General features: G+C 38.0%; 3 protein-coding genes and 2 long non-coding RNA genes across 9 annotated transcripts; 3 read left to right on the top strand and 2 right to left on the bottom strand.

The window, feature by feature from the left end:
• Nucleotides 1-850: 850 nt before the first annotated feature.
• Nucleotides 851-13677, top strand: LOC116699703 (complement factor H). 3 transcript variants are annotated; one of them, XM_032532413.1, is made up of 9 exons: nucleotides 851-1025; nucleotides 1116-1307; nucleotides 11279-11458; nucleotides 11546-11737; nucleotides 12033-12131; nucleotides 12416-12577; nucleotides 12661-12831; nucleotides 13242-13257; nucleotides 13449-13677. In XM_032532413.1, the coding sequence occupies exons 1-9, from the start codon at nucleotides 968-970 to the stop codon at nucleotides 13660-13662; spliced, it is 1284 nt and encodes a 427-aa protein (XP_032388304.1). In that variant the 5' UTR covers nucleotides 851-967; the 3' UTR covers nucleotides 13663-13677. The 3 variants fall into 3 exon arrangements, with proteins under 3 accessions (XP_032388304.1, XP_032388306.1, XP_032388305.1); XM_032532415.1 differs by having other exon boundaries at nucleotides 13242-13264; nucleotides 13449-13588; XM_032532414.1 differs by lacking the exons at nucleotides 851-1025; nucleotides 1116-1307 and adding exons at nucleotides 9817-9980; nucleotides 10066-10257.
• On the top strand, nucleotides 1987-3018 carry LOC116699707 (uncharacterized). The gene is made up of 3 exons (XR_004334487.1): nucleotides 1987-2145; nucleotides 2231-2422; nucleotides 2990-3018. It is a non-coding gene; the product is annotated as an uncharacterized LOC116699707 (long non-coding RNA).
• Nucleotides 6290-16951, bottom strand: LOC116699708 (uncharacterized). Its single transcript, XR_004334488.1, has 3 exons — nucleotides 16792-16951; nucleotides 15888-15890; nucleotides 6290-6306 (listed from the first exon to the last, which is right to left on the bottom strand). It is a non-coding gene; the product is annotated as an uncharacterized LOC116699708 (long non-coding RNA).
• On the top strand, nucleotides 16023-19731 carry LOC116699706 (complement factor H). 2 transcript variants are annotated; one of them, XM_032532419.1, is made up of 9 exons: nucleotides 16023-16209; nucleotides 16305-16484; nucleotides 17160-17339; nucleotides 17427-17618; nucleotides 18088-18186; nucleotides 18455-18616; nucleotides 18700-18870; nucleotides 19281-19303; nucleotides 19519-19731. In XM_032532419.1, exons 1-9 carry the CDS (start codon nucleotides 16152-16154, stop codon nucleotides 19525-19527), a joined length of 1074 nt encoding a protein of 357 aa, XP_032388310.1. In that variant the 5' UTR covers nucleotides 16023-16151; the 3' UTR covers nucleotides 19528-19731. The 2 variants fall into 2 exon arrangements, with proteins under 2 accessions (XP_032388310.1, XP_032388309.1); XM_032532418.1 differs by having other exon boundaries at nucleotides 16070-16209; nucleotides 16293-16484.
• Nucleotides 19732-20182: 451 nt separating this feature from the next.
• zbtb41 (zinc finger and BTB domain containing 41) lies at nucleotides 20183-26943 on the bottom strand. 2 transcript variants are annotated; one of them, XM_032532404.1, is made up of 12 exons: nucleotides 26568-26943; nucleotides 24751-26022; nucleotides 24113-24320; nucleotides 23421-23490; nucleotides 22653-22800; nucleotides 22325-22454; nucleotides 22122-22217; nucleotides 21923-22029; nucleotides 21644-21749; nucleotides 21430-21518; nucleotides 20426-21065; nucleotides 20183-20391 (listed from the first exon to the last, which is right to left on the bottom strand). In XM_032532404.1, the coding sequence occupies exons 2-11, from the start codon at nucleotides 25988-25990 to the stop codon at nucleotides 20431-20433; spliced, it is 2829 nt and encodes a 942-aa protein (XP_032388295.1). In that variant the 5' UTR covers nucleotides 25991-26022; nucleotides 26568-26943; the 3' UTR covers nucleotides 20183-20391; nucleotides 20426-20430. The 2 variants fall into 2 exon arrangements, with proteins under 2 accessions (XP_032388295.1, XP_032388296.1); XM_032532405.1 differs by having other exon boundaries at nucleotides 20183-21065; nucleotides 26568-26628; nucleotides 26725-26942.
• Between the last annotated feature and the right edge of the window lie 814 nt (nucleotides 26944-27757).

Below are 27757 nucleotides of genomic sequence, written 5' to 3'. Positions count from 1 at the left end.
ATTTATGAACATGTATAATGATTTGTGAGTATGGTGTTCACAAATGTATTGTCCAAACAAATGCAAAACAAGCATTTGTTTGGACAATACATTTGTGAACGAATACGAAAATAAATTCTGAATAGATACCACCCAACTTCAATAAATATCAGTATTTTATACACACACATACTCTCTCTCTCTCTCTCTCTCTTACACACACACACACTGTACCTTCAAGTTCATAGATCTTTCCTGAGACACTGAATGTCCGTGTCTCCCTACTGAATTACTTTGGCCTGACTTTGCTATTTCTTAATAACGACCTTGGATCACAGCAGTCTGGGAAATTCTTTTGAAATGTGGACTTTAAACAAATTAATCAATGTTCCCGGTGCCATTCTGTGTAAACAAACATGGAATAAACACAGCAGAATGCAGCATCATTTGCTGGAATGTTACAATATATAAAATATACAAAATGAAAGCCTTTTAGAAACCAAAAGTACAGTATCATCTTTGCCCAGGACGGAAACAACTGTCCCAATGCTGACTTTGTAATCAGATTAACGTGTTGTTGATAATATCACAATATGGAGATATCATAATTAGGACTACTAATATTACTTTCTTAAAATCAAGGGAAACATAATTAGGTACTGTTAATATTACTTTGTGTGTATGTCATACATCTGACTTACTATTACATAATCATGACAAACTCAAAGTAATTTATTATCTTTGGGAAAGTGGAGGACATATTCTTATATCTCACATGTATATCTCTCAGATCAATGTATATATGTTTGTAATGTATATGCTTGGTGCTTATTATTGTGTGTTGGCTTCAGAGCAACAGCGTGATGTCAGGGTCAAAGTTCACTCCATGATTCTTTACTTTTTGGGGAAATTGCGTTTCACAATTATTAACTGACTCAGACGTGAACTTGGCACCTTGCTCTGCTTTAATATTTTAATTCTTGACAAAATGTTTGTGAGATATCTTGGATTTGTTCTTTTGGTTTGGTTCCCGGAAAGACTGCATGGTAAGAACATTAAATTATATTGCCTATCTTTTTTCATTTCTTTTTTTAAAGCGTGTCCTTATAGTGCTCTCTAACTTATCACTGTTTCAGCACAAAGTGCAGTTCATTCGTGTGATGCTCCGATTCTTGATGATGGTTATTTGGTCCAGAAACAAATCACGTATCCTCATGAAGCCAACCTCATGTATGGCTGTGATAACGGGCGTAAACCGGCAGTGGAGGGTTGGTGGGCAACAATCACATGTCAAAATGGCACATGGTCGCATAAACCACAGTGTATAGGTAAGTGTTCTATAATATCTCCCCTGGTTTATTTGAATGAGATGCTAAAAGCCTGCAGAAGTGTTTTAGCATTAACTGTATGTCTTTCATGCTTGATTTTAATTTTAATACCTCATAGAAAACTATATATTTTTTATATTTGTTCAGTGTTTAAATACTACAAAAGTTATTTCTTTCTGGCACTGTATGACATTGTAGTGAAAATTACATTTTAATTATTATATTTCTGATACTTTTCATAGTTTTATTTAAGATTGAAAAATAAATGAAACTTTTACATCAAATTTTTGTAACAAGCATCCAATTAATCCTTTCATACTTGATAAAATGAAAATTCCACTTGTTGTGTGTTTACTGAAAAACCAACATTACTCTGTAGTTTACATTACAACAGTAAAGTCCTGAAGTTCACCTGTACATACCTGGAGGTCAGAAAAAACAACTTTCAGAGGAGTTCCAAGTTAATATTTACAGGGATCTTTCACTGAGCTGTAACCATTGATTATATGTAAAGCTGGACGACATGACAGCTGAAATAAGTCCCTAAAGATAATGTTCATGCAAATAATCCTTTTGTCATTTGAATTGTCATTCTCAAAATGAAAATAATTTCAGAGACACCATGGTAAAAATTGTGTTTTGTTTCTTTTACCCCTCAGATGAAAAAGACTGCATCCACCTGATATACCTAATGCAAAATACAAAAAAAGCCCGAAAGGTTGGTATGATAACAATCAATCAATCTATATAACATGTGACAAAGAGTATGAATCCAAAAACCGGGATGCTACAGCCATATGTTCAAATGGAACATGGACCTCTGTGCCGGTCTGTGAGAGTGAGTAAATGTTTGTACAAGCAAGTTGTTAAACTAAGTGACCAGAATATCAATGTTTTTATGACAAATGTGCTTATTTTCACAGAAAGTATCGAGACATGTGGGGAGCCCCCTAAAATCCCCCATGCAGTCATCATCCATCAGGAATACCAGGAGTTGTTTGCTGCAGATTCAGAAGTGCAGTATGAATGTGAAGATGGATATACTGTAGAGGGAGGAGGAACCAAAGACAACATCACTTGCATCTTTGGAAACTGGACTGAAGGCTCAGCGTGCAGTAAGAGGACAATAGGCTAGGAGATATTTGCAGTTTTGAAGTTATGAAATATATTTCCAGCAATGAAAGCTGGTGGAGAAGTCCATCATTCACTATTGATTAAAACATTTGAATTATTCCTTTTTTTGTTTTTATACTGTATATACTATATATACACAGTATATATACTGTAAATTGACAAAAAACAACATGCATTTTGTCTCACTGTGCCTTAAACCTATGAAAAGTACAATAAAGTGAATGTATTGTACTATATGTACAGTATATGTAATGTATTTTTTCTCTCTATCAAAGGAGCCAGACCAGGTCCTGTAAATGGTGGTTCTGCAGGGGGGGGGACAGGTGGGAGGCCCACTACATCAACTGGCAGTGGGACACAACATACAGTTGAAGGTAGTCTCTTGATCTGTATTAAATAGACAGATACTTGGTAGGCTAGCTTAAGACTTTGGAGGGTGTCTGGTATCTTTTGTTAACCAATTATCCAATAAAAACCAAAAAGGAAAATCAAAAGTGTACAATTAAGTGTCCTGTAGTGGGCACTTGCCATAATGTCCTTCCTGTCAGGCAGAGGAACCAGACCAGAGATGGGACATGGAGATACATTAAGGTTATTAATACAGTTTATTAACCTGTACTATATATGAATCTGTGACGAAGTGGGTTTGCTCACTACTTGTCCCATAAAGGTCATTAGTTATAGTAAGTAGACACAGTTATACGTTAGTTTCAGTTCCATTTTATTAGGTTGCACGTTTAAACATGGTTTAAAGGTTTTCCTGTGTTGATACTTACAATTGTTTGTTCCTTTGTTCAGTTCCACCATGCAGGACAATTGTTTGGGAGGAGCCAGCCTAATTATTTCTTGATTTATAGGAAAAGGGTGGTCAGGAATGACATCACCGGGCCAAACCAAGTAGAGGGTTTTATTGTGTACAGGAATGTTTATTCTGGTCGTTTTTGGTTATTATATAAAAAATGTATGAATAACCCTGACCTGTTTTATAGTCAGTAGGATAGGAGGGAACTGGTAACCAAGTTCCATAGGTTAAGAGATTGCTAGGTATTAATGCTATGGAGTAGATCAACCTGCTTTAGGATGGGATGGACTGAAGCGGTAGGGTGTGAATTGACAACCCTATATAAAAAGTGGGATTTGTGCTCCAGAGGAAACAGGGAGGTGAGGCTATGCTGCTAGGAACACATGCCTGTTGTTAGTGCTGCTACTAGTTAAATGTGTAATTGTCTTTAAGTTTTAATTATTTGATTATCCGTGTACTGCAGACCACTGGAAATAAATAATCACCTCTAGAAACATACCTTGTCTGAGTCAGCCTACCTACCACCTTCCTAGCCACTCGGGCCAACCTACCACAGAATCAGTAAATATATTGATATAATCTCTCCATAGAACATCTATATGTGTATCTAACTTGTTTTGTTTTCACTTAGAAAGAGGAACCCGTTTAGGTACTAGAGATGGTGGAGTTACGCCTGGCAGTGGGGTACCACCTGCAGGTGGAGGTAGGCCATTTAGATTTACTTTACAATTTACATTTTTTTATAAAAAAAAACAAATGGTTATAATTCTACTGTATATCAGAGAGTAATGGATGCCAAAGAATATCCAAAAGTGAAACTTACGGGTGTGTCTTCTCGTCAGTTTGTATCCCTTTATCTGCTCTGTATCTTACAGGATTGTCTGCTGTCTCTGGCTCGAATGAGAAAGACAGTAGCCCTTCATTCACAAAGGGTAAATCATTCATGTTCATTGCATCACATGTATTGGACTAGGTCTATGTATTCAGTTGGTATAACATTTTAAATATTTATTATCTAGCTGACTAGTTACTGTAAAGAAAAAAATGAATTTATAGCCACTGGGCATTTAAAAGCAATCTGTATCAGTTCAGTACAGCCTTACTGAGTGGTTTGGGGATAGCTGGGTATATATCATAACCTTTGCTCACCTTTGAGGGTACCCTCTTTGAAGCCCTTATGGCATTCAAATCTTTTTATTGAGATTTTTTTTTTTTAAAGTGAAATACAAATACCCAAGGAACATAGAATCACACACACCACATAATAGAAATATAATAGATAAACAACATTGTACAAGTGGTCATACAAAAACCAAGTGTCTTAAAAGCAATAACACAAAATAAAAAAATACATAAATAAACGGTGATAACCAAAGAGACCTACTGTTGCTTGGACACAAATTCATGTTCAAAGGAGGAGGCCAGGATAAGAGAAACGTAAGTACCCTAACAGGAGTTAGGGTACTTAAGTTTCTCTTGCTTTAGATCATTTAGATCTTTAGTCATTTGGAATGCGTTGGAGGTTTGGTAGATTTCCACTGTAACAACATTAGTTTCTGCACTGATGATGAAGAAAAGTAAAGCGCATCATCCTGAGCACATGACAGTAAAGCTTCCCAAATGCTACCCCAAATATTGCATTTGCTGGATTTGGTTGTAAGTCTTTTTTTGGGGAAGCCCCCTATGTATGTATTATTGGACTATTTTTTTTATTTAGCGCTTTTCTAGTCTTAACAACTACTCAAAGCAGTTTAACATAGTACAAGAACAATACACAGTCATACACTGTGGTCAAAGCTGCCATGCAAGGTGCCACCTGTCTGGATTTACTAGGCAGAGCTCTGAGGAGCAGTTAACTATAGTCCTCATAAATCCACCAGAGTTTAAAATTCCAACGCAAAGGAAGCGGAACGTAACGGACATCAACAAAAAGACATGCATCTGGCGGCATTTCCTGTAGTACTGGAGCAATCACAGAAGTGAAACGTCGAGGATATAAACTATGCAGTGCCTTATAATGCACATTACATGCTTGAAAACCTTCTGAAGGCTGGTGACCCACCGCAAATGGCTGGTGCCGGAGTCTGCTATTGCCAACAACTGTAATTGGCAGTGTTTGTGGCGGGGACCCCATGAGGGATCATGTCTTTATCGCTGCACTAATGACATAATAATAATATATATATATATATATATATATATATATATATATATATATATATATATATATATAAAATAATTGGTTGGAGTGCCTGCACTGGAGAGGGTGGGATGTGGTCAAATAGTTTGTATATTCTGTGAGCCGCACCCTCCCTGTGAAACTCATCGCTGACAGGTAAAAGAAGCAGCCGATTACGTCATGGACAGAGACAACAACAGGGATAAAACTAGGATTCAATTAAAGCTTACATTTTAGGTAAACAAAATAAAAGGCTGATTGCACAATGTGTATTTTATTTTTAGTTATTAGTTGCTGCTGTGTGACGCACGGCCATGCGTCACTTTGTAACACATGTTACAATGCTGGCCTAGATGCTAGCCTGGCTTGCCCTCATACTCTGCTTCTGACTGGCTAGTAGTCCTTACCGAGCTACTGCGCATGTGCGACTCCCAACAAAGATGAAAAGATACAGAAGTGCGATGCCTCACTCTGTAGCTGAAACAGAAAGCTCAACACACAGGGTGAACAGAGGAGCTGCAGCAATATGTAGTACAACAAAATGATGTTTTTTGAAAATTAAACCATGTAAACCTATTCTGATATAACCTCTAAATACAAATATGAACCAGAAAATGTGCATAATATTAGCACTTTAAGATACTGTGATACATTGTTAAATAATACCTTTTTTAAAATTTCAGTCAACCACTGCGGAGCATACCCAGTCGTACCAAACGGTGATGTTGTGAAAGACGATCCAATGTTTTTGAAATACCAATGCAATTCCTTTTATAAACGAGTGGGTCCAGACATCGTGAGGTGTCACAGTGAAGGCAGCTGGTCACAACTACCCATCTGCCAAGGTACAAACAAGTCAGTAATACTATCGTCATTCTAAAAGTCTGTCAAAGATGTACTCAAATAATTCACCAGACATTTTTCTTTCTGTTTATTTTGTGCAGAGGCATACTGTGTCATAGATCTTGCTCAATATCCTGTGGACGGTGTTAAACTAACTGGACTTGAATATGTAAATGAAGGAGAAACCAAGTACATTCAGTGTATTTGGGATGTTTTCAGCAGTCGTGTTAAGTGCATCAGTAGAAGATTGTTTTATACCCAGTGTAAGTATACAAGTCAGATCTTTACATTTTAATCTGCCACAATGCTTTGAGTTTCAGCATTTTTTGTTGTCATATAACACACACTACCGTTCAAAAGTTTGGGGTCACCCAAACAATTTTGTGTTTTCCTGAAAAGTCACACTTATTCACCACCATACGTTGTGAAATGAATAGAAAATAGTCAAGACATTGACAAGGTTAGAAATAATGATTTGTATTTGAAATAAGATTTTTTTTTACATCAAACTTTGCTTTCGTCAAAGAATCCTCCATTTGCAGCAATTACAGCATTGCAGACCTTTGGCATTCTAGCTGTTAATTTGTTGAGGTAATCTGGAGAAATTGCACCCCACGCTTCCAGAAGCAGCTCCCACAAGTTGGATTGGTTGGATGGGCACTTCTTGCGTACCATACGGTCAAGCTGCTCCCACAACAGCTCAATGGGGTTCAGATCTGGTGACTGCGCTGGCCACTCCATTACCGATAGAATACCAGCTGTCTGCTTCTGCTCTAAATAGTTCTTGCACAATTTGGAGGTGTGTTTAGGGTCATTGTCCTGTTGTAGGATGAAATTGGCTCCAATCAAGCGCTGTCCACTGGGTATGGCATGGCGTTGCAAAATGGAGTGATAGCCTTCCTTATTCAGAATCCCTTTTACCCTGTACAAATCTCCCACCTTACCAGCACCAAAGCAACCCCAGACCATCATATTACCTCCACCATGCTTGACCCTTGTGTTTTTCTCAGGTCCAATTTGACCCATTTTTTTATTTTTAATATCCAGAACTTGGCTTTCTTTCAACCAAACTGCCTAAAAATAACATGGATGCCACAATGTTTTTCAGGTAAAATGAAGTATTACTTTCACCAAATTTTGTTTGTTTTATTGAATTTTATGGTATTCTTTTTTTTAAAAAGTGACCAAAACCTCAGAAGAAATGACAAAAAAAGAGACAAAAAGCACTAATTGTGTATACTGTGAAACATGATGTGTAATGTAATGTCAAATAAAAATTATGCTATGAATTTAAAAAAAAAAAAACGTAGAAAAAAAAATATCAGAAAAAAGCAAAAGATGAAGGTTGATGGGAAGACAACACAAAGGTTAACAGATGGCGTCAGGCATTCTTCCAGCATCTTTTCATTTGTTCTGCGTCTCACAAACGTTCTTTGTGATCCAAACACCTCAAACTTGGATTCATCCGTCCACAACACTTTTTTCCAGTCTTCCTCTGTTCTTTTGCCCATCTTAATCTTTTTCTTTTATTGGCCAGTGTTAGATATGGCTTTTTCTTTGCCACTCTGCCCTGAAGCCCAGAATCTTGCAGCCGCCTCTTCACTGTAGATGTTGACACTGGTGTTTTGCGGGTACTATTTAATGAAGATGCCAGTTGGGGACCTGTGAGGCGTCTGTTTCTCAAACTAGAGACTCTAATGTACTTATCTTCTTGCTCAGTTGTGCAACGCGGCCTCCCACTTCTTCTTCTACTCTGGTTAGAGCCTGTTTGTGCTGTCCTCTGAAGGGAGTAGTACACACCGTTGTAGGAAATCTTCAATTTCTTAGCAATGTCTCGCATGGAATAACCTTCATTTCTAAGGACAAGAATAGACTGTCGAGTTTCAGATGAAAGTTCTCTTTTTCTGGCCATTTTGAGCATTTAATTGACCCCACAAATGTGATGCTCCAGAAACTAAATCTGCTCAAAGGAAGGTCAGTTTTGTAGCTTCTGTAACGACCTAAACTGTTTTCAGATGTGTGACATGAAGGGTTTTCTAATCATCAATTAGCCTTCTGAGCCAATGAGCAAACACATTGAACCATCAGAACACTGGAGTGATAGTTGCTGGAAATGGGCCTCTATTCACCTATGTAGATATTGCACCAAAAACCAGACATTTGCAGCTAGAATAGTCATTTACCACATTAGCAATGTATAGAGTGTATTTCTTCAAAGTTAAGACTAGTTTAAAGTTATCTTCATTGAAAAGTACAGTGCTTTTCCTTCAAAAATAAGGACATTTCAATGTGACCCCAAACTTTTGAACGGTAGTGTATATGAAAATTAACTCACCAGAATCTAAAGTGATTTAGATTTAAAACGGAACACTTCAATTACAAAAGTCTGTTTGAATGAATTCATTATTTATTAATTATTCACTGCGGCGTCATTGGACTACTTTGTAGGTTGTCATCATGATGACCATCAGCGGGTGAGTGCTTTTCTTTGATTTATAAATCAAAGATTGGATTTATTATCATTATCATTTTTATTATTGTTTTGTATGTTTGTATCTCTGTCTGTGTTGAAACCAGGGAGTTTGCTCGTAAAGCACAACCGACAAATCGCTGCTCGACTGACAACCAAAGCCGAGTTGGAAACTTCTAAATTCCTTCACCAGAAAACGATACCTAAAACATTACTGCTTTTTTATTTGGATCAACCGGAACTCTGGATGTATTAATAACATGATCTGTACTTTTAAATAAAGTTGATATATCAATAGTAGTCTGAATAAAAAGTTCACTAGAGAAATCTTAACAGAGATCTTTGTATTACTTTCTCTACAAAGTGTAGAACTAAATAAGGATACATCAGTGAGCATTAGCTCTTATATTCATATACATGAGACAGCATTACTGCAAAGTATGCAGACACATGGACAGACAGACACTCAAAGACCGTTTTGTGTTTCAAAGCTTTACAATGATGTCATGACTAAAACATTTTCAAAACAGAAAATACAACTGTCCAGAAATCGTTGGAGTTTATCTGGCACGTTGGCACCTGAAGCCATGTTTTTGTAAAACGCTACCGATCGGCCTCATCAATACTGATGTGGGAGAAAAATTCACGATTGTTTGTTAAAGAATCAAGGGGTGGATTGGGATAAAAATTAAGCCCTGGCAACTGCGTCACTTACTGGCCCAATTTCAGTCAGGGCCATTATTTGCTTTATAATTGCATAAACCAGGCTCATGTTTGATTATAGCAGCACTTACAGGCTTTCATAGTTAAACAACACACACACTGGAGGGTATCTTGTTGTTTCACTCTAAAGAGACAAATAAATCATTGTCGCAAGCTTTTCCCAGAATAATTAAAAGGTTAAATACAATTAATACAAAAAAAACTGTGCATATCCTTGAAGTACATAATGTAAATTATTTAATTTAGTGATCAGCGTAATCTGAGAACAAGAAGCAACATTGAACATTAAACTGACTGTTTGCTTCATTTCTAAATTAATGGCTACAAAAAAAATTTGGCTCCCGAGCAAGTGCATGATGCCAGACTGTTTACTCTACAAACGTTTTGGGGCAATGCCCTCAACAATATAAAACTGGCTCGGATCTGGGTCAGCTTTGTCGTAGGAGGATTTCATTTCTGCCAAAATGTGCATCAGATATCTTGGATTGGTTCTTCTGATTTGGATTCCTGCAGTGCTTCATGGTGAGGATAATGAATACTATCACATACAACTATTTGAATTGGTCAAAAACAAACACTCTAGAGTAATCCTATCATTGTATTTTAGGCCAAAGTGCAACACAGCCCTGTGGTGCTCCCAGGCTGGATGGTGGTTTCTTTGCCCCAAAGCAAGAGACTTATTCTCATGGAACAAAGCTGACCTATACCTGCAATCATGGACGTAAACCAACAGTGAAAGGTTGGTGGGTAACAAGCACATGTCAAAATGGTGGATGGTCTCCTGAACCACAATGTATAGGTAAGTGCTCCTCTTATTCTTTTCTTTTCTTTTCTACCCATGGTCGCCACAGCTCTTAGCTGATCAAATCACTGTAGTCATGAAACTTTTGAAAGAATAATGACATGTAACATACCACCTTATAGTTCACTGTAGGAGTCGTAAGTTAAAAAAAATCTACAGCTTTAGCATTTGCAAGTAATATTTAAATTATTAGTAAGTGCTCACACATACGGGGCGGTAAAATGGATTTAAGATGACAATGACTTAAGGTCAATTTCAGAAATTGTTCAAGAGTAGGGGATACGGAAGAATGACAGAAAACATTTCTTTATGTGCATATCCTCAAGTGTTATATTGTGATAATACAACCTTGGTTACCAACTAAATAAAAGTGATAATCAAACTGTATTCATATTGAAGAGCAATTTGCTCTCAAACTGTAAAAGAAACAGACAGGATTTATAGTCCCTCCCTGAATAGTCAGCTAGTTTAAGCTTAGGTTTGCTTTTATAGCGGGATTTCACAAAGTGAATAAATGCACATTACAAAAAAAAAACTCAGAGGATGATATGAGAACAAATAACTATCCAGGGTAATATGTGACAAAGGACATAAACTCAAAGGCGGAGATGCTACAGCCATATGCACAAATGGAACATGGTTGCAGAAACTATCAAGGCATGTGTTTTTAGCATTAACTGTGTGTCACCTTTCATGCTTTATTTTAATTTCAATACCTCATAGAAAACTATATTTTTTTTATATTTGTTCAGTGTTTAAATACTAAAAAAGTATCTTTCTGTCTGTCACTGTAGAACATTGTAGTGAAAATTATGTTTCAATTATATTTCTGATTCTTTTCATAGTTTTATTTAAGATTGAAAAATAAATTAAACTTTTATATCAAATTTTTGTAACAAGCATCCAATTAATCTTATCATACTTGATAAAATGAAAATTCCACATTCTCAAAATGAAGAGAATTTCAGAGACACCACGGTAAAAAATACACATTTTCTTGTTTCTTTTTACCCCTCAGATGAAAAAGACTGCATTCCACCAGATATACCTAATGCAAAATACAAAAAAAGCCCGAAAGGTTGGTATGATAACAATCAATCAATCTATATAACATGTGACAAAGAGTATGAATCCAAAAACCGGGATGCTACAGCCATATGTTCAAATGGAACATGGACCTCTGTGCCGGTCTGTGAGAGTGAGTAAAATGTTTTGTACAAGCAAGTTGTTAAACTAAGTGACCAGAATATCAATGTTTTTATGACAACTGTGCTTATTTTCACAGAAAGTATCGAGACATGTGGGGAGCCCCCTAAAATCCCCCATGCAGTCATCATCCATCAGGAATACCAGGAGTTGTTTGCTGCAGATTCAGAAGTGCAGTATGAATGTGAAGATGGATATACTGTAGAGGGAGGAGGAACCAAAGACAACATCACTTGCATCTTTGGAAACTGGACTGAAGGCTCAGCGTGCAGTAAGAGGACAATAGGCTAGGAGATATTTGCAGTTTTGAAGTTATGAAATATATTTCCAGCAATGAAAGCTGGTGGAGAAGTCCATCATTCACTATTGATTAAAACATTTGAATTATTCATTTTTTTGTTTTTATACTGTATATACTATATATACACAGTATATATACTGTAAATTGACAAAAAATAACATGCATTTTGTCTCACTGGGCTTTAAAACTATGAAAAGTACAATAAAGTGAATGTATTGTACTATATGTACAGTATATGTAATGTTTTTTTTTGTCTCTATCAAAGGAGCCAGACCAGGTCCTGTAAATGGTGGTTCTGCAGGGGGGGGAACAGGTGGGAGGCCCACTACATCAACTGGCAGTGGGACACAACAGACAGTTGAAGGTAGTCTCTTGATCTGTATTAAATAACATCACATTACATTTATGTAGCTAACACTTTTATCCAAAATAATTTACATCAAATGCATTCAACCATGTGGGTACCGCTCTAAAATATGAATTTGTATACCCATTTATCTAATCTTACTATAGAATATGTGCGGCATTAGTGAGGCAGCCAGTAAAAAGCTGAGGAAATAGAAGTGTTGGGTGACATTTTAAGTTTACTATAATAAAATAGCTTAAATATTTGTTTCCAGAATCCTTTATATTGTTTGTTTTTTTCAGTCAAAAACTGTGGACAGCAGCCCGTAGTATCTAATGGTGATATTGTGGGAGATGATTCAATGTTTTTGAGGTACCAATGTGCTGCTTGGTACAAACGAGTGGGTCCAGAGAGAGTGAGGTGTTACAGCAACGGCATGTGGTCAGCAGTACCCGTCTGCAAAGGTAAAACTAAGTCAGTTCTAAAGATCTGTCCAAGAGATTGGCTGGGGGAAAAATAACAATCTGTTGTTGTTTCCTTTGTGCAGCCACCTTCTGTTCTGTGGACACTGATGCATATCGTGCATTATTATCTGTTGGAGTTAAACATTTTAAAGATGGTGAGACCGGGAAATTGCGATGTGTGGACCAGGATCACTGGTTGACAGATCATTATTCTGTGGTCCGGTGCACTGACGGAAGAATGGAACTTTCCAGATGTAAGTATCTCTATCTGTGTGAGGGTGTGTGTAGTTTTTGTAATAAGCTAAGCTAAACCCTGCTAGCTATATATTTAGCATAGGCTGACAAACACGGAGTGGTGTCTGTCTCATCCAGGATTTTCCTTACCATTATAAGACTGGGGTGCAGGCAGCTAAGCCAGATGAACGTCAAATCAGTTTGAGCACATGCACCCACGAGTCTTTCACAAACCTAGGGACATCTAACACTAAACTTAGCACATCCTGCTTCTTAGCAAATCTAGCATGTTTTCACATTGTGCTTCTGCACCATGCACAGTGATTTAAAACCTGCAGACATCCAGTAATTCCCAGACTTCACCTACCTATGAGAAGTCAATAAGCTGCTCCACATATTCACTGTTACGCTTCTCTCTGGCTGTTTTCAGGTTGCGGCTTTGGGGAGTTGCTGGTGAGTGTTACTCCTGAATCTACTTTTGAAAGAAACACACTGTATTAACACTGATGTCATCTCACACTACTCCTGCTTTATATCTTCTTTTTTTTAAAATTATTATTTACATTCGTGAATATACATTTACTTCATGTCTTTATTTTACAATATTGATTTTTTAAAACCTTTGTTGTGTAACCAGTTTTGCTAAGGCTGGATCACCAAGGGGAAGATCTGCTGTCTTTGGATCTGCTCAACGACTGAGAACAGTCTGGAAACTTTTCAGAGTCAGCAGAGTTATGGTTGTGCTGTCACATAATCTTTGCTTGGTTGTTGACCAATGTTCCATCTTAAAAGGTCTTACGATGAGACGCACTACTACCATATATCTCGTTTCTAATTTCATTTCTACATAAATAAATAATCAAATATATTTTAGTATTATCATAATAGTAATGGAATGGAATACTAATGTCTGTAATGTCTTGTAACTTGTGTTCTTGCTAAGGCCGTATCATGAAGGGGAAGATGCAACTGCCTTTGGATTTGAGCCAGTGGATCACTAACTGGAAAATTCTGAAAATACATTTCAAATGTGCTGACAAAGTGTGTTAGATTTCTTAAAAACCTATTTTTGGTTTTTAAATTTGATCTATAAAATACAATAAAATGTGATTGTCTTTTCGTAGAACACAGATAGTCGATATTTTATATTCATGCTTAAATAGCATCTTAAACGAGAATCAATTATGTCCCTGGACATTTTTCATCCGTAAAACAAGAAAAATAGATTTCTGATGACAACTTCAAACTTTATCATTTGTTTTTGTTTTTGTGTATTGACACTGCTAACATGCTGCTGTTTAGCCGGTTTAACAACCATTTGATCAATTTCAGTTTAGCAAGTTAGCATGCTAACATTTGCTAATCAACAAAAGACCTGGTATGGCAGAGGCTGTCATTAGTCATTAGTTCTGCAGGTATTTGGAAGCAAAGTATTATATGTATAGCATAAGTCATTATGCTTCATCCTAGGAGACTGTGTACCAAATGACATATTTGCCTATTTGCAGACCTATTTCCAAAGCGCTGTCAGTGCGGCACCATAGTCAGATTTCAACCAATCAATCAATCAAACTTTATTGACCAAAGTGCTGAACAGGAGAACAAATAAAGTACGTACCTCACACAGGCATGAAATTCAAACAGAATACAGATATAAAACAAGTTAAGGGACATAAAACAAGAGAAGACAGCCATACAGTAAAATGATAAAATCTAAATGTCAACATCTGGTGTCAAAGGCCAAGGATAGGAGGTGGGTTTTCAGATGAGATTTAAAAACAGACAGTGAAGAAGCCTTTCTTATGGGCAGAGGAAGATCATTCCACAGTTTTCACAGAAGCTGCCAGAGCAAAGACGCAGCCCCCTTTGAACTAACGCTTTGTTTTGGGGACACTCCGGAGCAGTTGATCAGCTGACGCGAGATAACAGGTTAAGATACAGTAAGTTACATCTTTTTATTAAATCTTTATTTGGATCCCCGTTAGCTTCCCCAATGTGGTTAATAGGCGTATTGGGGTCCACACAAAAACAAATAAAAACAAACTCGCTCTCACAGAATAAATAAAAGATGTTGTAAAACAAGCCAATTACAATTAAATAACTCTACATATGAAGAAAAAAATAGACGCTAGTAGCCAACAATGACCAAAAACAATATTTTACTGAATTAATAGCAAAAAGATAATAAAACAATCTAAAAGATTCCAAAACAGCAATTACTGTGAAACATCTATACAAGACTTCACGTACATCATGCATGTACATGAAACTACCAGATGACCAGTGCTTACTTGAAAGACAAAAACCAGTAGTCTATATACTAGATGTTTTGTTTTTTACAAAAATAAATGTGATGTCATTCTAAATGATATATCCATGAATACCAGACAACTAGATCTGAATGAAGCTTCCAAAGTTGGCGATGATAATCATGTATGCATCTCAGAGACATACAAAATGCTTCAATTGAAAGACCGCTCTCTTAAATTTAAAGACAAGTTGGCATCATGTCACCTAAAAATTAAAGGAAGTCCAACCCACAGAACAACAGCAGGAGGTCACGCTCGCTGTTATGTGCTCGGGGAGCACTGTGTGTCAGTCATAGACTGTTGATATAGTGTCAATCCAATTCATAATCAATTTGTTACAACAGGCTTTTCTTTAAACAAACATTGTGACTTGTCATAGGTAGTTACGAATGCCATTAAAAATGTCTCTGTTCTATTTAAGTGTTCCAGTAATGACAGTGTGACAGTGAGCCAGCATGTACGATACCATAACCCTAAAGCTGAAGCAGCTAAATGGAATTCAGCCATCAAAATTTACACCTGTGCTTTTCCTACTGTGACATGTCACATGTCTTCAATGGAAAACGCCTAGTTTTAAGACTGAATAACACGATGCAGAGTCCATGAGGATCCAGCAGATGTCGATCAGAGTTTGAGCTGGAACTCAAAGACAGACTGTAGGCTAAGACCACACAAGCTAAAAGAAATGCTGTGACTAAAGGCTCATATGAAACATGATGCCATGTCTATGTTGTGCTTTAGAATCAAATGTATCTTTGTAACAAAACAATCTAATAGATAGGCTGTAGATTAGTTTAGAAAACATCGAGAAATCAAATGAATCCTTTTGGGCTTAAGGATTGATTTGACCAAAGTCCACATAGCTTGTTTGTACATTTGTGTGTACAGAATGATGACAGTAACTCAGCGTAATGTTTACTATTTCCTAACTTCTGAGCTTTTGGGAAAATGTCCTCAACTATTATTGAGTAGTCCCGATCTGAACTGTGCTTTTTGCTCTGCTTTGTCTTGGTGATTTAGTTCCTGACAAGATGTGCTTGAGATATCTTGGATTTGCTTTCCTCGTTTGTTTTCCAGGATTGCTGCATGGTACGTATTCAATTCCGTCACTTCAAAACAATTTAATTTGGTAAATATATGTTTATTATGGACTTTAGTTTGTCATTGTATTTTTTTAAGTGCAGGTCATTCGTGTGATGCTCCGATTCTTGATGATGGTTATTTGGTCCAGAAACAAATCACGTATCCTCATGAAGCCAACCTCATGTATGGCTGTGATAACGGGCGTAAACCGGCAGTGGAGGGTTGGTGGGCAACAATCACATGTCAAAATGGCACATGGTCGCATAAACCACAGTGTATAGGTAAGTGTTCTATAATATCCCCCCTGGTTTATTTGAATGAGATGCTAAAAGCCTGCAGAAGTGTTTTTAGCATTAACTGTGTGTCACCTTTCATGCTTGATTTTAATTTTAATACCTCATAGAAAACTATATATTTTTTATATTTGTTCAGCGTTTAAATAATACAAAAGTTATCTTTCTTTCTGGCACTGTATGACATTGTAGTGAAAATTACCTTTTAATTATTATATTTCTGATACTTTTCATAGTCCATGGTTTTATTTAAGATTTAAAAATAAATGAAACTTTTACATCAAATTTTTGTAACAAGCATCCAATTAATCCTTTCATACTTGATAAAATGAAAATTCCACTTGTTGTGTGTTTACTGAAAAACCAACATTACTCTGTAGTTTACATTACAACAGTAAAGTCCTGAAGTTCACCTGTACATACCTGGAGGTCAGAAAAAACTAACTTTCAGAGGAGTTCCAAGTTAATATTTACAGGGATCTTTCACTGAGCTGTAACCATTGATTATATGTAAAGCTGGACGACATGACAGCTGAAATAAGTCCCTAAAGATAATGTTCATGCAAATAATCCTTTTGTCATTTGAATTGTCATTCTCAAAATGAAAATAATTTCAGAGACACCATGGTAAAAAAATGTGTTTTGTTTCTTTTTACCCCTCAGATGAAAAAGACTGCATTCCACCAGATATACCTAATGCAAAATACAAAAAAAGCCCGAAAGGTTGGTATGATAACAATCAATCAATCTATATAACATGTGACAAAGAGTATGAATCCAAAAACCGGGATGCTACAGCCATATGTTCAAATGGAACATGGACCTCTGTGCCGGTCTGTGAGAGTGAGTAAAATGTTTTGTACAAGCAAGTTGTTAAACTAAGTGACCAGAATATCAATGTTTTTATGACAAATGTGCTTTTTTTCACAGAAAGTATCGAGACATGTGGGGAGCCCCCTAAAATCCCCCATGCAGTCATCATCCATCAGGAATACCAGGAGTTGTTTGCTGCAGATTCAGAAGTGCAGTATGAATGTGAAGATGGATATACTGTAGAGGGAGGAGGAACCAAAGACAACATCACTTGCATCTTTGGAAACTGGACTGAAGGCTCAGCGTGCAGTAAGTGATGGAAAATGTGCTGAGATATGAAGTTGAGAGGGATTTACGGAATTGGCATTAAAACAACTTATCAATATGTTTTTATCAACAATGGATCACATGACACTTGAAAGAATGTTGCCAAGAAACAACTAATTATGTAAGAGTACTTTCCAGGAGACAGCGTTGCAGTGCTGACATGTTATTGTTAAGGCTGCCATCATCACTGTTCAGAATGGATCAGATGAGTCTATGCATTTGTGAAAAGTGTCACTTCTTGGCGCATTACCACAAACACTGCCACTCTAAATGAATGCTAATGTTGCTCTGTGCCTGGATGTGTGAATAGGCAACTTTTTTATCCCCATTTGAAATGTAAATGTTAGTGTTCTGCTGCCCCCACTTGGTAATAAAACAGGTTTAAGTCGAATTCAATGAAAACTGAATGTATTGTTTGTAAATGTAATGTTTTTTTTTCTTTCTGTCAAAGGAGCCAAACCAGGTCCTGTAAATGGTGGTTCTGCAAGGGGGGGGACAGATGGGAGGCCCACTACATCAACTGGCAGTGGGACACAACAGACAGTTGAAGGTGGTCTCTTGATCTGTAATAAATAACATTACATTTATGTAGCTGACACTTTTATGCAAAATAATTTACAGCAAATGCCTTCAACCGCTTTAAAATATGAATTTGTATAACCATTTATCTAATCTTACTATAGAATATGTGCGGCGTTAGTGAAGCAGCCAGTAAAAAGCTGAGGAAATCAAAATATGGGTTGATATTTTACTATGTTAAGATAGCTTAAAACATTTGTTTCCAGAATCCTTTATATACAGTTTATCATTTTTTTCAGTCAAAAACTGTGGACAGCGGCCCGTAGTATCTAATGGTGATTTTGTGGGAGATAATCCAATGTTTTTGAGGTACCAATGTGCTGCTTGGTACAAACGAGTGGGTCCAGAGAGAGTGAGGTGTTACAGCAACGGCATGTGGTCAGAAGTACCCGTCTGCAAAGGTAAAACTAAGTCAGTTCTAAAGATCTGTCCAAGAGATTGGCTGGGGGAAAAATAACAATCTGTTGTTGTTTCCTTTGTGCAGCCACCTTCTGTTCTGTGGACACTGATGCATATCGTGCATTATTATCTGTTGGAGTTAAACATTTTAAAGATGGTGAGACCGGGAAATTGCGATGTGTGGACCAGGATCACTGGTTGACAGATCATTATTCTGTGGTCCGGTGCACTGACGGAAGAATGGAACTTTCCAGATGTAAGTATCTCTATCTGTGTGAGGGTGTGTGTAGTTTTTATAATAAGCTAAGCTAAACCCTGCTAGCTATATATTTAGCATAGGCTGACAAACACGGAGTGGTGTCTGTCTCATCCAGGATTTTCCTTACCATTATAAGACTGGGGTGCAGGCAGCTAAGCCAGATGAACGTCAAATCAGTTTGAGCACATGCACCCACGAGTCTTTCACAAACCTAGGGACATCTAACACTAAACTTAGCACATCCTGCTTCTTAGCAAATCTAGCATGTTTTCTTTTTTTGCTTCTGCACCATGCACAGTGATTTAAAACCTGCAGACATCCAGTAATTCCCAGACTTCACCTACCTATGAGAAGTCAATAAGCTGCTCCACATATTCACTGTTACGCTTCTCTCTGGCTGTTTTCAGGTTGCGGCTTTGGGGAGAGACTGGTGAGTGTTACTCCTGAATCTACTTTTTAAAGAAACACACTGTATTAACACTGATGTCGTCTCACACTAGGCATACTACTCATTATTCATGTCTTTTTTAATTTAGTTAATATAATAATAATTTCATTATTTACATTCATAATTGTACATTTAAGTTTTACTTTATTTCTATATTTTACAATATTGTCTTTGTAAAACATCTGTTGTGTAACCAGTTTTGCTAAGGCTATATCACCAAGGGGAAGATCTGCTGCCTTCGGATCTGCTCAACGACTGAGAACAGTCTGGAAACTTTTCAGAGTCAGCTGAGTTATGGTTGTGCTGTCACACACTGTTTGGGTTTTCAAAATGTCTGACTCAACAAACACAGTGTGTATATTCGATGGACAGGCCTTAATAAAGTCTTTAACTGGAATTTTACCAAATTCTTTCTAGACTGTGTCTGCAGTTTGTAAGTCTAAATAGCTCCAAATTAATCCAAATTATCCATGCCTGCTTTTCCTGTTCAGGATCACAGGTGGATGGTGGATTAACCTTTAATCACTGTGCTCATATGTACGCCGCATGAGTGACATGTTGTACTTGCATCACACAGATTTACAATACACATGAAGGCCACAGTTTACTCAGCATTATGAGGCTGCCAATAGTTATTTGAATTACCTATGGATATTTACTTATTTGGTAAGCCAAATATTTGCTCCAACCATGAGTTAGAACTGAAGACAAAACATGAGTTTTTCATTTCATTCATTGAATAAAGGAACAGCCTTCAGTTTTAATAACATTTTAAATATGTGTTTTCATCTCATTTGTTGGTACAAAAATGCTCCCACACTTTTTTCAGTTTTATAGATAGATATTTTATTTAAAGTTAAATCCACAGTTTTCTTCTTTTTGTATGTGTCACACAAATACATGTATTTTGGTTACAATGAGGTATGAATTACCTGAGCTCAGGCTGAACATCAAAAAGATTATCCCATGCTGCACCATTATAGTTTAGTTACATGGAGGAAAATAATTGTCCTTTGTATTGAAGTGTGAATACATTTTAGTAGTGAATATTTTAGCTTGTGTTCTTATTAGATGACTGTTCAAGAGCCCTACTGTTTGGCCGAGGAGCATCAGTGTGCGTGATCAGAGTTAGAGATGTTCTGCACAGAGGAAGCTGAATCCAGTCCCAGCAGCGTGCCCAGGTAGGACTGCTCTCGGGAATCCAGCATCTGATCGGGCCTGACAGGGTGAACAATGTTGGCGGGCTGGGGGGTTAGGGTGTACTTTTCTAAGAATGCCAGGTCTGTTGCAGCTTGGTAGCGAGAGTTCTGCTGCTGTCCTTGAGCTTGCATGCTCACAACGTTGTGAGTTTGGGAGGAGAGGGACGCAGCCCTGTGAGTATTCAGGTCTCCCTGCGCTCCTCCTGCCATTTGGACAGGAACTAAAGTAACAGGCATGCACACATTCGTAGGACGGGGGGGGCTCTGGAGGGCTGACTTAGGTTCTGCACGGTATACCTTAGAGGGCTCCTCAAAAGGAATTGAGACTATTTTGATTTCGCCAAGTGTGCCGAGGGGCTGCTCAGTACACCGGGAGCTGTGCACGTGGTCAACATGGTACTTGAGCTTGTCTTTTCTTTTAAAGGTGGCGCTGCAGTGGGGGCAGTTAAAAGGACGAGCGTCTGAGTGAATCACCATGTGCTTAGTCAAGGTCTTCTTGATCCGAAATGTCTGGTTGCACTCGGGACATCTGTGGGGTTTCTCACCTGTCACATTACCACAAGAAAACATCAAAAAGTATTATTAGATAGCCTTTCTTCTATAAATTTGAAGCAATTTAAACTGGTTTAAAAATATTTCTATGTATGTTTTTATATCATAAACATCAGAACCAACCATCCAAGGGTTTGTTGGTTTAGTACTTTATTTGACAGGGACAATGGATGTTAACTATCATTTCTGAAAATATGGCAGAAAGGCTAGTTTTTCCTGGGCAGGCAATAGCACATATATTAAAAATAAAAGCATCGAAAACAACAACTATTTGCCTCCTAAAGCATCCAAATGCAACTTTCTGTTCTCATAAATGTTTTCAAGCAAATATATTCATTGACTTCTATTTTTCCTTACCTGAGTGGGTCCTGAAGTGCATTTCTAGACTGGACTTTCCTTTAAATTCTTTCTTGCAAACCTCACACTGATGCACTGCGGTTTTGTACCTGTTGACAGAGTCCGTATTAACAGAGACAAAAACAAAGAACACAAAGGAGGCTAAGGGAATATTACCCTTTTTACAACATTACTAGAAAAAAGTGTGACTGTAATTTGAAAGATATGAACATACTTCTGCCAAACTTTCTCTCCCAAATGAATGCTTTTGTAGTGGACCGTCAGATGATCATGGCGCCTGAAGCACTTACCACATTCTTCACATTGGTGTGCTTTCTCACCTGTAATAAACATGGAAATACTGACTGGAGACAGTGAAAAAAGTAACAGTATTTTCCACTGTACTGTAACAAGGAACAAAATGAAATGTGTGAATGACACAAACCAAGACACTGCCACCAAAGATGCCAAAAAAAGACACACGAGAATCTACTGCAGTTGTCTCATGCCGTACCAGAGTGTATTTTCTGATGTTTGGTCAGGTGATCGTGGCGTATAAAGGTTTTCCCACATTCATCACACTCATAACGCTTGTCGTCATGGTGGACTCGCAGGTGTAACCTGTCCAAGGAAAACTTTGTTCATTATATTTAACTTGAAAAACTGAGCTTAAAAACGTTCACAACCACATTCTCAAATGTCAGCACGCCGACCTGTAGGAGCTGCCGTGACGGAAACTTTGGCCACAGATACTACAGAGGTGAGGCTTCTCCCCACTGTGGATTCTCAAATGCTCTCTCAAGGTTGTCCTATAAGAAGTAAAACATGCCTCTCAATAAAAGCAGCGCAGTTTCAGTTCTTCAGTTAAGCATGTCAAAATAAGTTGTTGAAATCTGGGGGAAGTTTAGAGATGTACCTTTCCCTTACAGATTTCCCACAAACAAAGCAGGTCCACTTTCTTTTGCCGCCATGTGTGCACTCAATGTGTCTCTTTCTGTTGCCTGTGTCATTAAACTGTCGGCCACAAATCTCACAGGGAAAGGGCCCTAAAAATGAAAAAGGATGCAAACGCTTTCATCAAATGCATTGATTGGCACAGTCAATCACACAACAGTGACATTTAAAGGTTATATAGGTTAGAGAGATTTTCTCTTAAGATCAAAATAATGGATTGTTAAAAAAAGCTTTTCTAATAGCAAGAGTTAAGGTTTATTTGAAACTGTTGTTTACTGTATAATTCTTACCTAAGTGGTACTTTTCTTGATGTTTCAGTCTGGCAAACCTGGACTTGAAGAATTCATCACAGAAGGAGCATTTAAAAGGCCGGTCCTGGGTGTGCAGGATCATGTGCTCCTGCAGATGAGGCCTGCGGGTGAAGGTCTTCAGACATATCTGGTACAGTAGATTCAAAGGTTACAGAGTTAAAATCAAAGTATACTCTTACATTGAATTTCTCTTTATTAATTGCAAAAATGCATTTATTCATCATTTTGATCTATTTAAAGTGCTTATATTATGCTCATTTTCAGGTTCATCATTGTATTTAGAGGTTTACATGGTTTAATTTTCAAAAAACACTATACATTGCTGCAGCTCCTCTTTTCACCCTGTGTGTTGAGCTCAGCTTTAGCTACAGAGTGAGGAATCTCACTTCTATTCCATTATTGAGATTTGCACATGCGCAGTACCTAGGTAAACACTAGTACCGAGTCAGATGCAGAGTATGAGGGCATGCCAGGCTAGCAGCCATGCAAACGTGCAACTTTGTAACACACATTTGTTACAAAAGTAAAGGCTGGACTACAATAGAGCCGTTTGGAGCAGTTTGTGAACAGTGTTTTCTGTTGGAGATGGGGAGTTCCTTTGGGGTAGACTTTGGGCTTTTTCCTATTACATGCACAAAAAAGATATATAACAATAAAACAAAAGGGGAAAAGCCAAAAAGCATAATATGAGCACTTTCAGATCAGTACACATAGTCAGGCAATAATATGACTGAAATGTATTCTTACAGCACATTTCCAGCCTTCACTCTTCCTCTTCCTCTTGGTAAGAAACTCTTGGATGTGGTCTGGATGAAACCTGGCAGGACAGTGAAAATACAGGACATCGTCACACGAAATGATTGTAGGTACCAAAGCTGTTGCCATCATAGAGATCCATTGTGGAATTAGCTCTACAAAATTAATTTCCCTTTTTCCTAATACTTCCAACACAGTCGAAATGAACACATACAGTATTCTTCCAAAGTTCACCTGACTAGGCTAATTGTTCTCCAAATCATCTTTTTTACTGACATTCTACATTCATACCAACTTAAGTGAAGGTTTAAAATTGTAGAGTCTTAGCAATGCTAACACCACGTAATTCTAGGGATGTCAGCCGGCCATATTTGAACAATTTTTGAACAGACTACCATGAAATATAGTACAGGCCATTCATTTCCCTCACAGGATGAATTGTAATAATTTTGGTGAACTTTTGGTGAAGATAATATCATCTAGACACCAAATTGTACCATCAGTTGTACATTTTTCTCTCTGAGAATATTTTAATTATCCTAATATTAGGATTTTATATTTCATTGTGTAGTCTGGCATGGCTGACTTTGTGAGCCAAAGTTAAACTTAAAAAAACAAAGCAAACAGACAGTAAGGTAAATTGCCCACTGAGCAGAATGGGTGTTGTTACTGAAGTGTCTCACCTTCTGACATGCTTGGCCAGGGTTTTCTTGCTGGCATGGAGTTTGTTACAGAAGGGGCATTTGTGCTCCTTCTTCTGGATGGGTGCATCGCTGGTGTGCTTCTTCTTGTGTACAGTCAGGTTAGACTTGGTGGAATAGCGCTGAAGACATATGTCACACTGGAATGGTTTCTCTCCTGTGTGCACTCTGGTGTGACTCTCATACTTCCCTATAAAATGCAAGAATGTGGACAGGTTAATATATAGCATCAGTACTGGTAAAATAGGATGGGCATTTTTCACTATCTTCTGACAATTTATAGACCAAATGATCAATCAGTTAATAGAAAATAATACACGGTCATTGATAAAAAATTAAAAAAATTAAAAAAGGAATTGCGGCCATACCCCTTAACCATGTAATAAAACATTTATTATTGTAGTAACAGTAAGAAAGATACTTAATAGAGATGATTCTTGGGTTTAACATCTCAGTCTGGCATTGTACGCTATGGCTGATTGACTAATGCTAGTAATAATACAATTACCCTTCCACAACAACAACAAAAACAACAACAACAACTACGGTATTAACCCAGCTACTAAGAGGTAACATCACTGAGACCACTAATAGTCTAGAGATTACTCCATGGTTCCCACCTGCACGGTCAAAGGTCTTGTCACATTTGGGGCACTTGAGAATCTTCTTGCTGGAGGTTTGGATGATAACTGGAGCCAGACCCTCAGGGTACACTGGACCCTGTGTAGAGCTTCCTGCTGCTGGCACATTCACTTCCACTTGTCCACCAGCCTGGTGTTCTGCCCTTTCTACATCAGAACTCTCCAGACCTGCGCTCTTGTCTGTCGCGCAAACCTTAACAACTTTACTCTGGGCAACCACATCCTCATTCATGTCTTCTTCTTCTTCTTCCTCCTCCACTACATCTTCCAGCTGAGCTGGTTTAGATGTCTCGTTCGCATTCAGTTTGGGAGCTTGGTTTTCCACAACCATTTTTTCCGCTTCTTTTATTCTTTCTAGATCTTGCTCTCTTGGTAATAAAATCATTTGTTTCTCCTCAAAAGTGTTGTCTCTTACACTGTCTCTCTGATACTTGGTAGGTGTTCTCCTCCTGCGAGGTGATCTCCGCATGGTAGCAGTCCTCTCAGCTGCTGTCTTCCCTTTCTCAGTTGAGGTTTCCTGCTGTGCATCAGTGTGACTCTCAGCCAGGTGGTTCTGCAGGGAGTTTGCAGTGCTAAACTGCCGACTGCACATGGTGCACTGAACATCACCTAGGCTCTGGATGTCTGTGTCACCTGCTGCCGAGTCACTTGAGGTCAATTCCGCCTCAGGAGACTCTCTTATCTCATCCTGTGACTGGATCACACGTACTGGGTTGTTGCTGTCTCCTTCTTCACACAGCAACTTAAGTATGTCCATCATGTCCAGGAACCGGGCCGCTTCAGTTAGAGCTGGGAGATCCGTCTCTGGGACAACACACTCAGAGGTGTACAAAAAGCCAAGCAGGTGCTGGAAAACAGAATCCTCCACATGGTCCAGAGTCACATGCGCTGTAGCAGGGTTCTTGGACAGCTCAGCGTGGAAGTAGCTGCTTCCATGGGCCAACACCACCTTGTGGGCACTGTAGGGTTTCCCACCCACAGACACAGACACATCACAGAACCTCTGTCGGGTCCGATCCTCATTTAAGAATCTGAGGAGACTGTGACTGTGCTGAGACATAGCCATGTGCCTGATTGGTGATGTTGATTCTGGGAGAGTTTCAGAGTTTGCTTGGTTGATGGAGCTCAGCAGAGCGATCGGCTCTGTAACACATCCTTTGCTGGCACTGGGCTGCCTGCTGCGTTTGGGACGCAGCGGATTACAAGGCTTTTTCTTCATTGGTGAGCCTGGTGGGCGACCATGAATCACTCCTGAAAACCAGAGTAATACAAATAGTGCTGAGATTTAATGTGCAACTCTCAACGACTGGGGTTTCATTCAGATTTGATAGCACTGTTAGACAAATGACTTAGAATGTAAACATACCTGACTTTAACAACACAACAATAGTAACAGCATGAAGCTAACATTAATAGTACATTGTGGTGAAAGGTTATCATACAGGTGCAAATTCTGCATTAAATAGAGCACAATAATGAATTATTCTGAACATTTTCGGTATATTTTTCTCGTGTGTTAAAACAAAGGAGAGAGAATAGCTAACTGTTATCAACACTGTGCTCAAAAGACTATACAGGCCTCACGGAGATGTGACATTAAGCTAGTTACCGTACTGCTATCCTGACGGTCAAGACGGTTGCATTTGCAATTTGGCTTTCCACCTAAAGGACCCCTAACATCCTAACATGAGAGTCTGACGGACGGGCCCCCTTCCAAGGAGAGTGTTGACAAACGACCCTTCCTGCTACCCCGGAAATTGAGGTCTATATTGGGACGTTTTAAAAACAAGTCTTACCTTATATATACGGGCAGCGTTTACAGAGCACCGTACACTCCAGCTGACACACGTATCGTTACTGTAGAAAACAAACGGAGGAATAATAATTTCCTGAGTATCGTATTTGCAACGCCCATCTTCCCATCCTCCAGAAACGTCGGACACCGTAATAAACCGTTCGTCCATTGGCTGTTTTCAGCTTTTGTCCTCAAAAGCTCTCGTGGCGTAAACAAAAGTTAAACAAATGTAAAATGTAAAAACCGCGTGAGAAAAACAAACGTTGATACCTTTGTTAATGCATGTTCTATGTAACGCATTAAAAGTCAAACACCAATAAAACTAAGCGGACGTGTTTGTCGTGCATTATACACGGAAGAGTTCATGAGACAAGGGTATCATGGGAAATGCAGTTTGAAAGCTAATTTTCTCCCATGTCTTTTACAGTGGCGGAAAGCTACTAAATACATCTACTCAAATTTGGGTACAGTTCTGAGGTATTTTTACTTTACTTTAGTACTATAAAAGTTTTGTTACTTTAGACTTTTAAACTCTAAGTACATTTTGCTGATTGTATACCTAATTTTACATAAGTAAGACTTTAAATGCAAGACTTTAACTTGTCACAAAGTATTTTTAAATTGTGGTAATTGAGTATTTGATTACTTATTCCACCAATGGTCTTCTACTTCTCTCAAGGTTAAATATATGACTATCAATTGATTTGAACGTGTGTCCAAACACACCAGCTATATTTGAATACACAGTATTACACACATGCTTCCAAAATAAACATGTGCTCTAATATAATGAGAACATTGCACTATATTTAATAGTTTTTAATATATTGGATCATGGCCCCAAATTCTGGGCCATAACACACTGTGGGTGCCATTGTCAAACCTGAGCCAGAACAAGCAACTGTAAAAGAAACCGTACTAACAAGCCAATTAAATGCTGTTAGGGCTCTTCAGGGAAATTACTAATGATGATGTCAGTGCAGTTTAAATCACAGAGATATTCCCCAATTAGAACCACCAGTTTGCTTCTTTCAAAGACTGGGCCTCGGTCCACCCTGCTGCAGCCAAGTAGTACTCAACTGAGGACACGCTCTGTAGTACACATGTGTTTACATGTGCATATGTGCATTTTACATTTATTAGTATGTGTTTATAGCTTAATTTTGCCAATATCTCCTTCTACAGAAGACT

Source organism: Etheostoma spectabile, chromosome 12 (genome assembly GCF_008692095.1).
Source record: "Etheostoma spectabile isolate EspeVRDwgs_2016 chromosome 12, UIUC_Espe_1.0, whole genome shotgun sequence".
NCBI lineage: Eukaryota > Metazoa > Chordata > Actinopteri > Perciformes > Percidae > Etheostoma > Etheostoma spectabile.
The sequence above is the reverse complement of the archived record's forward strand: the minus strand, read 5'-3'. Positions and strand labels throughout refer to the sequence as shown.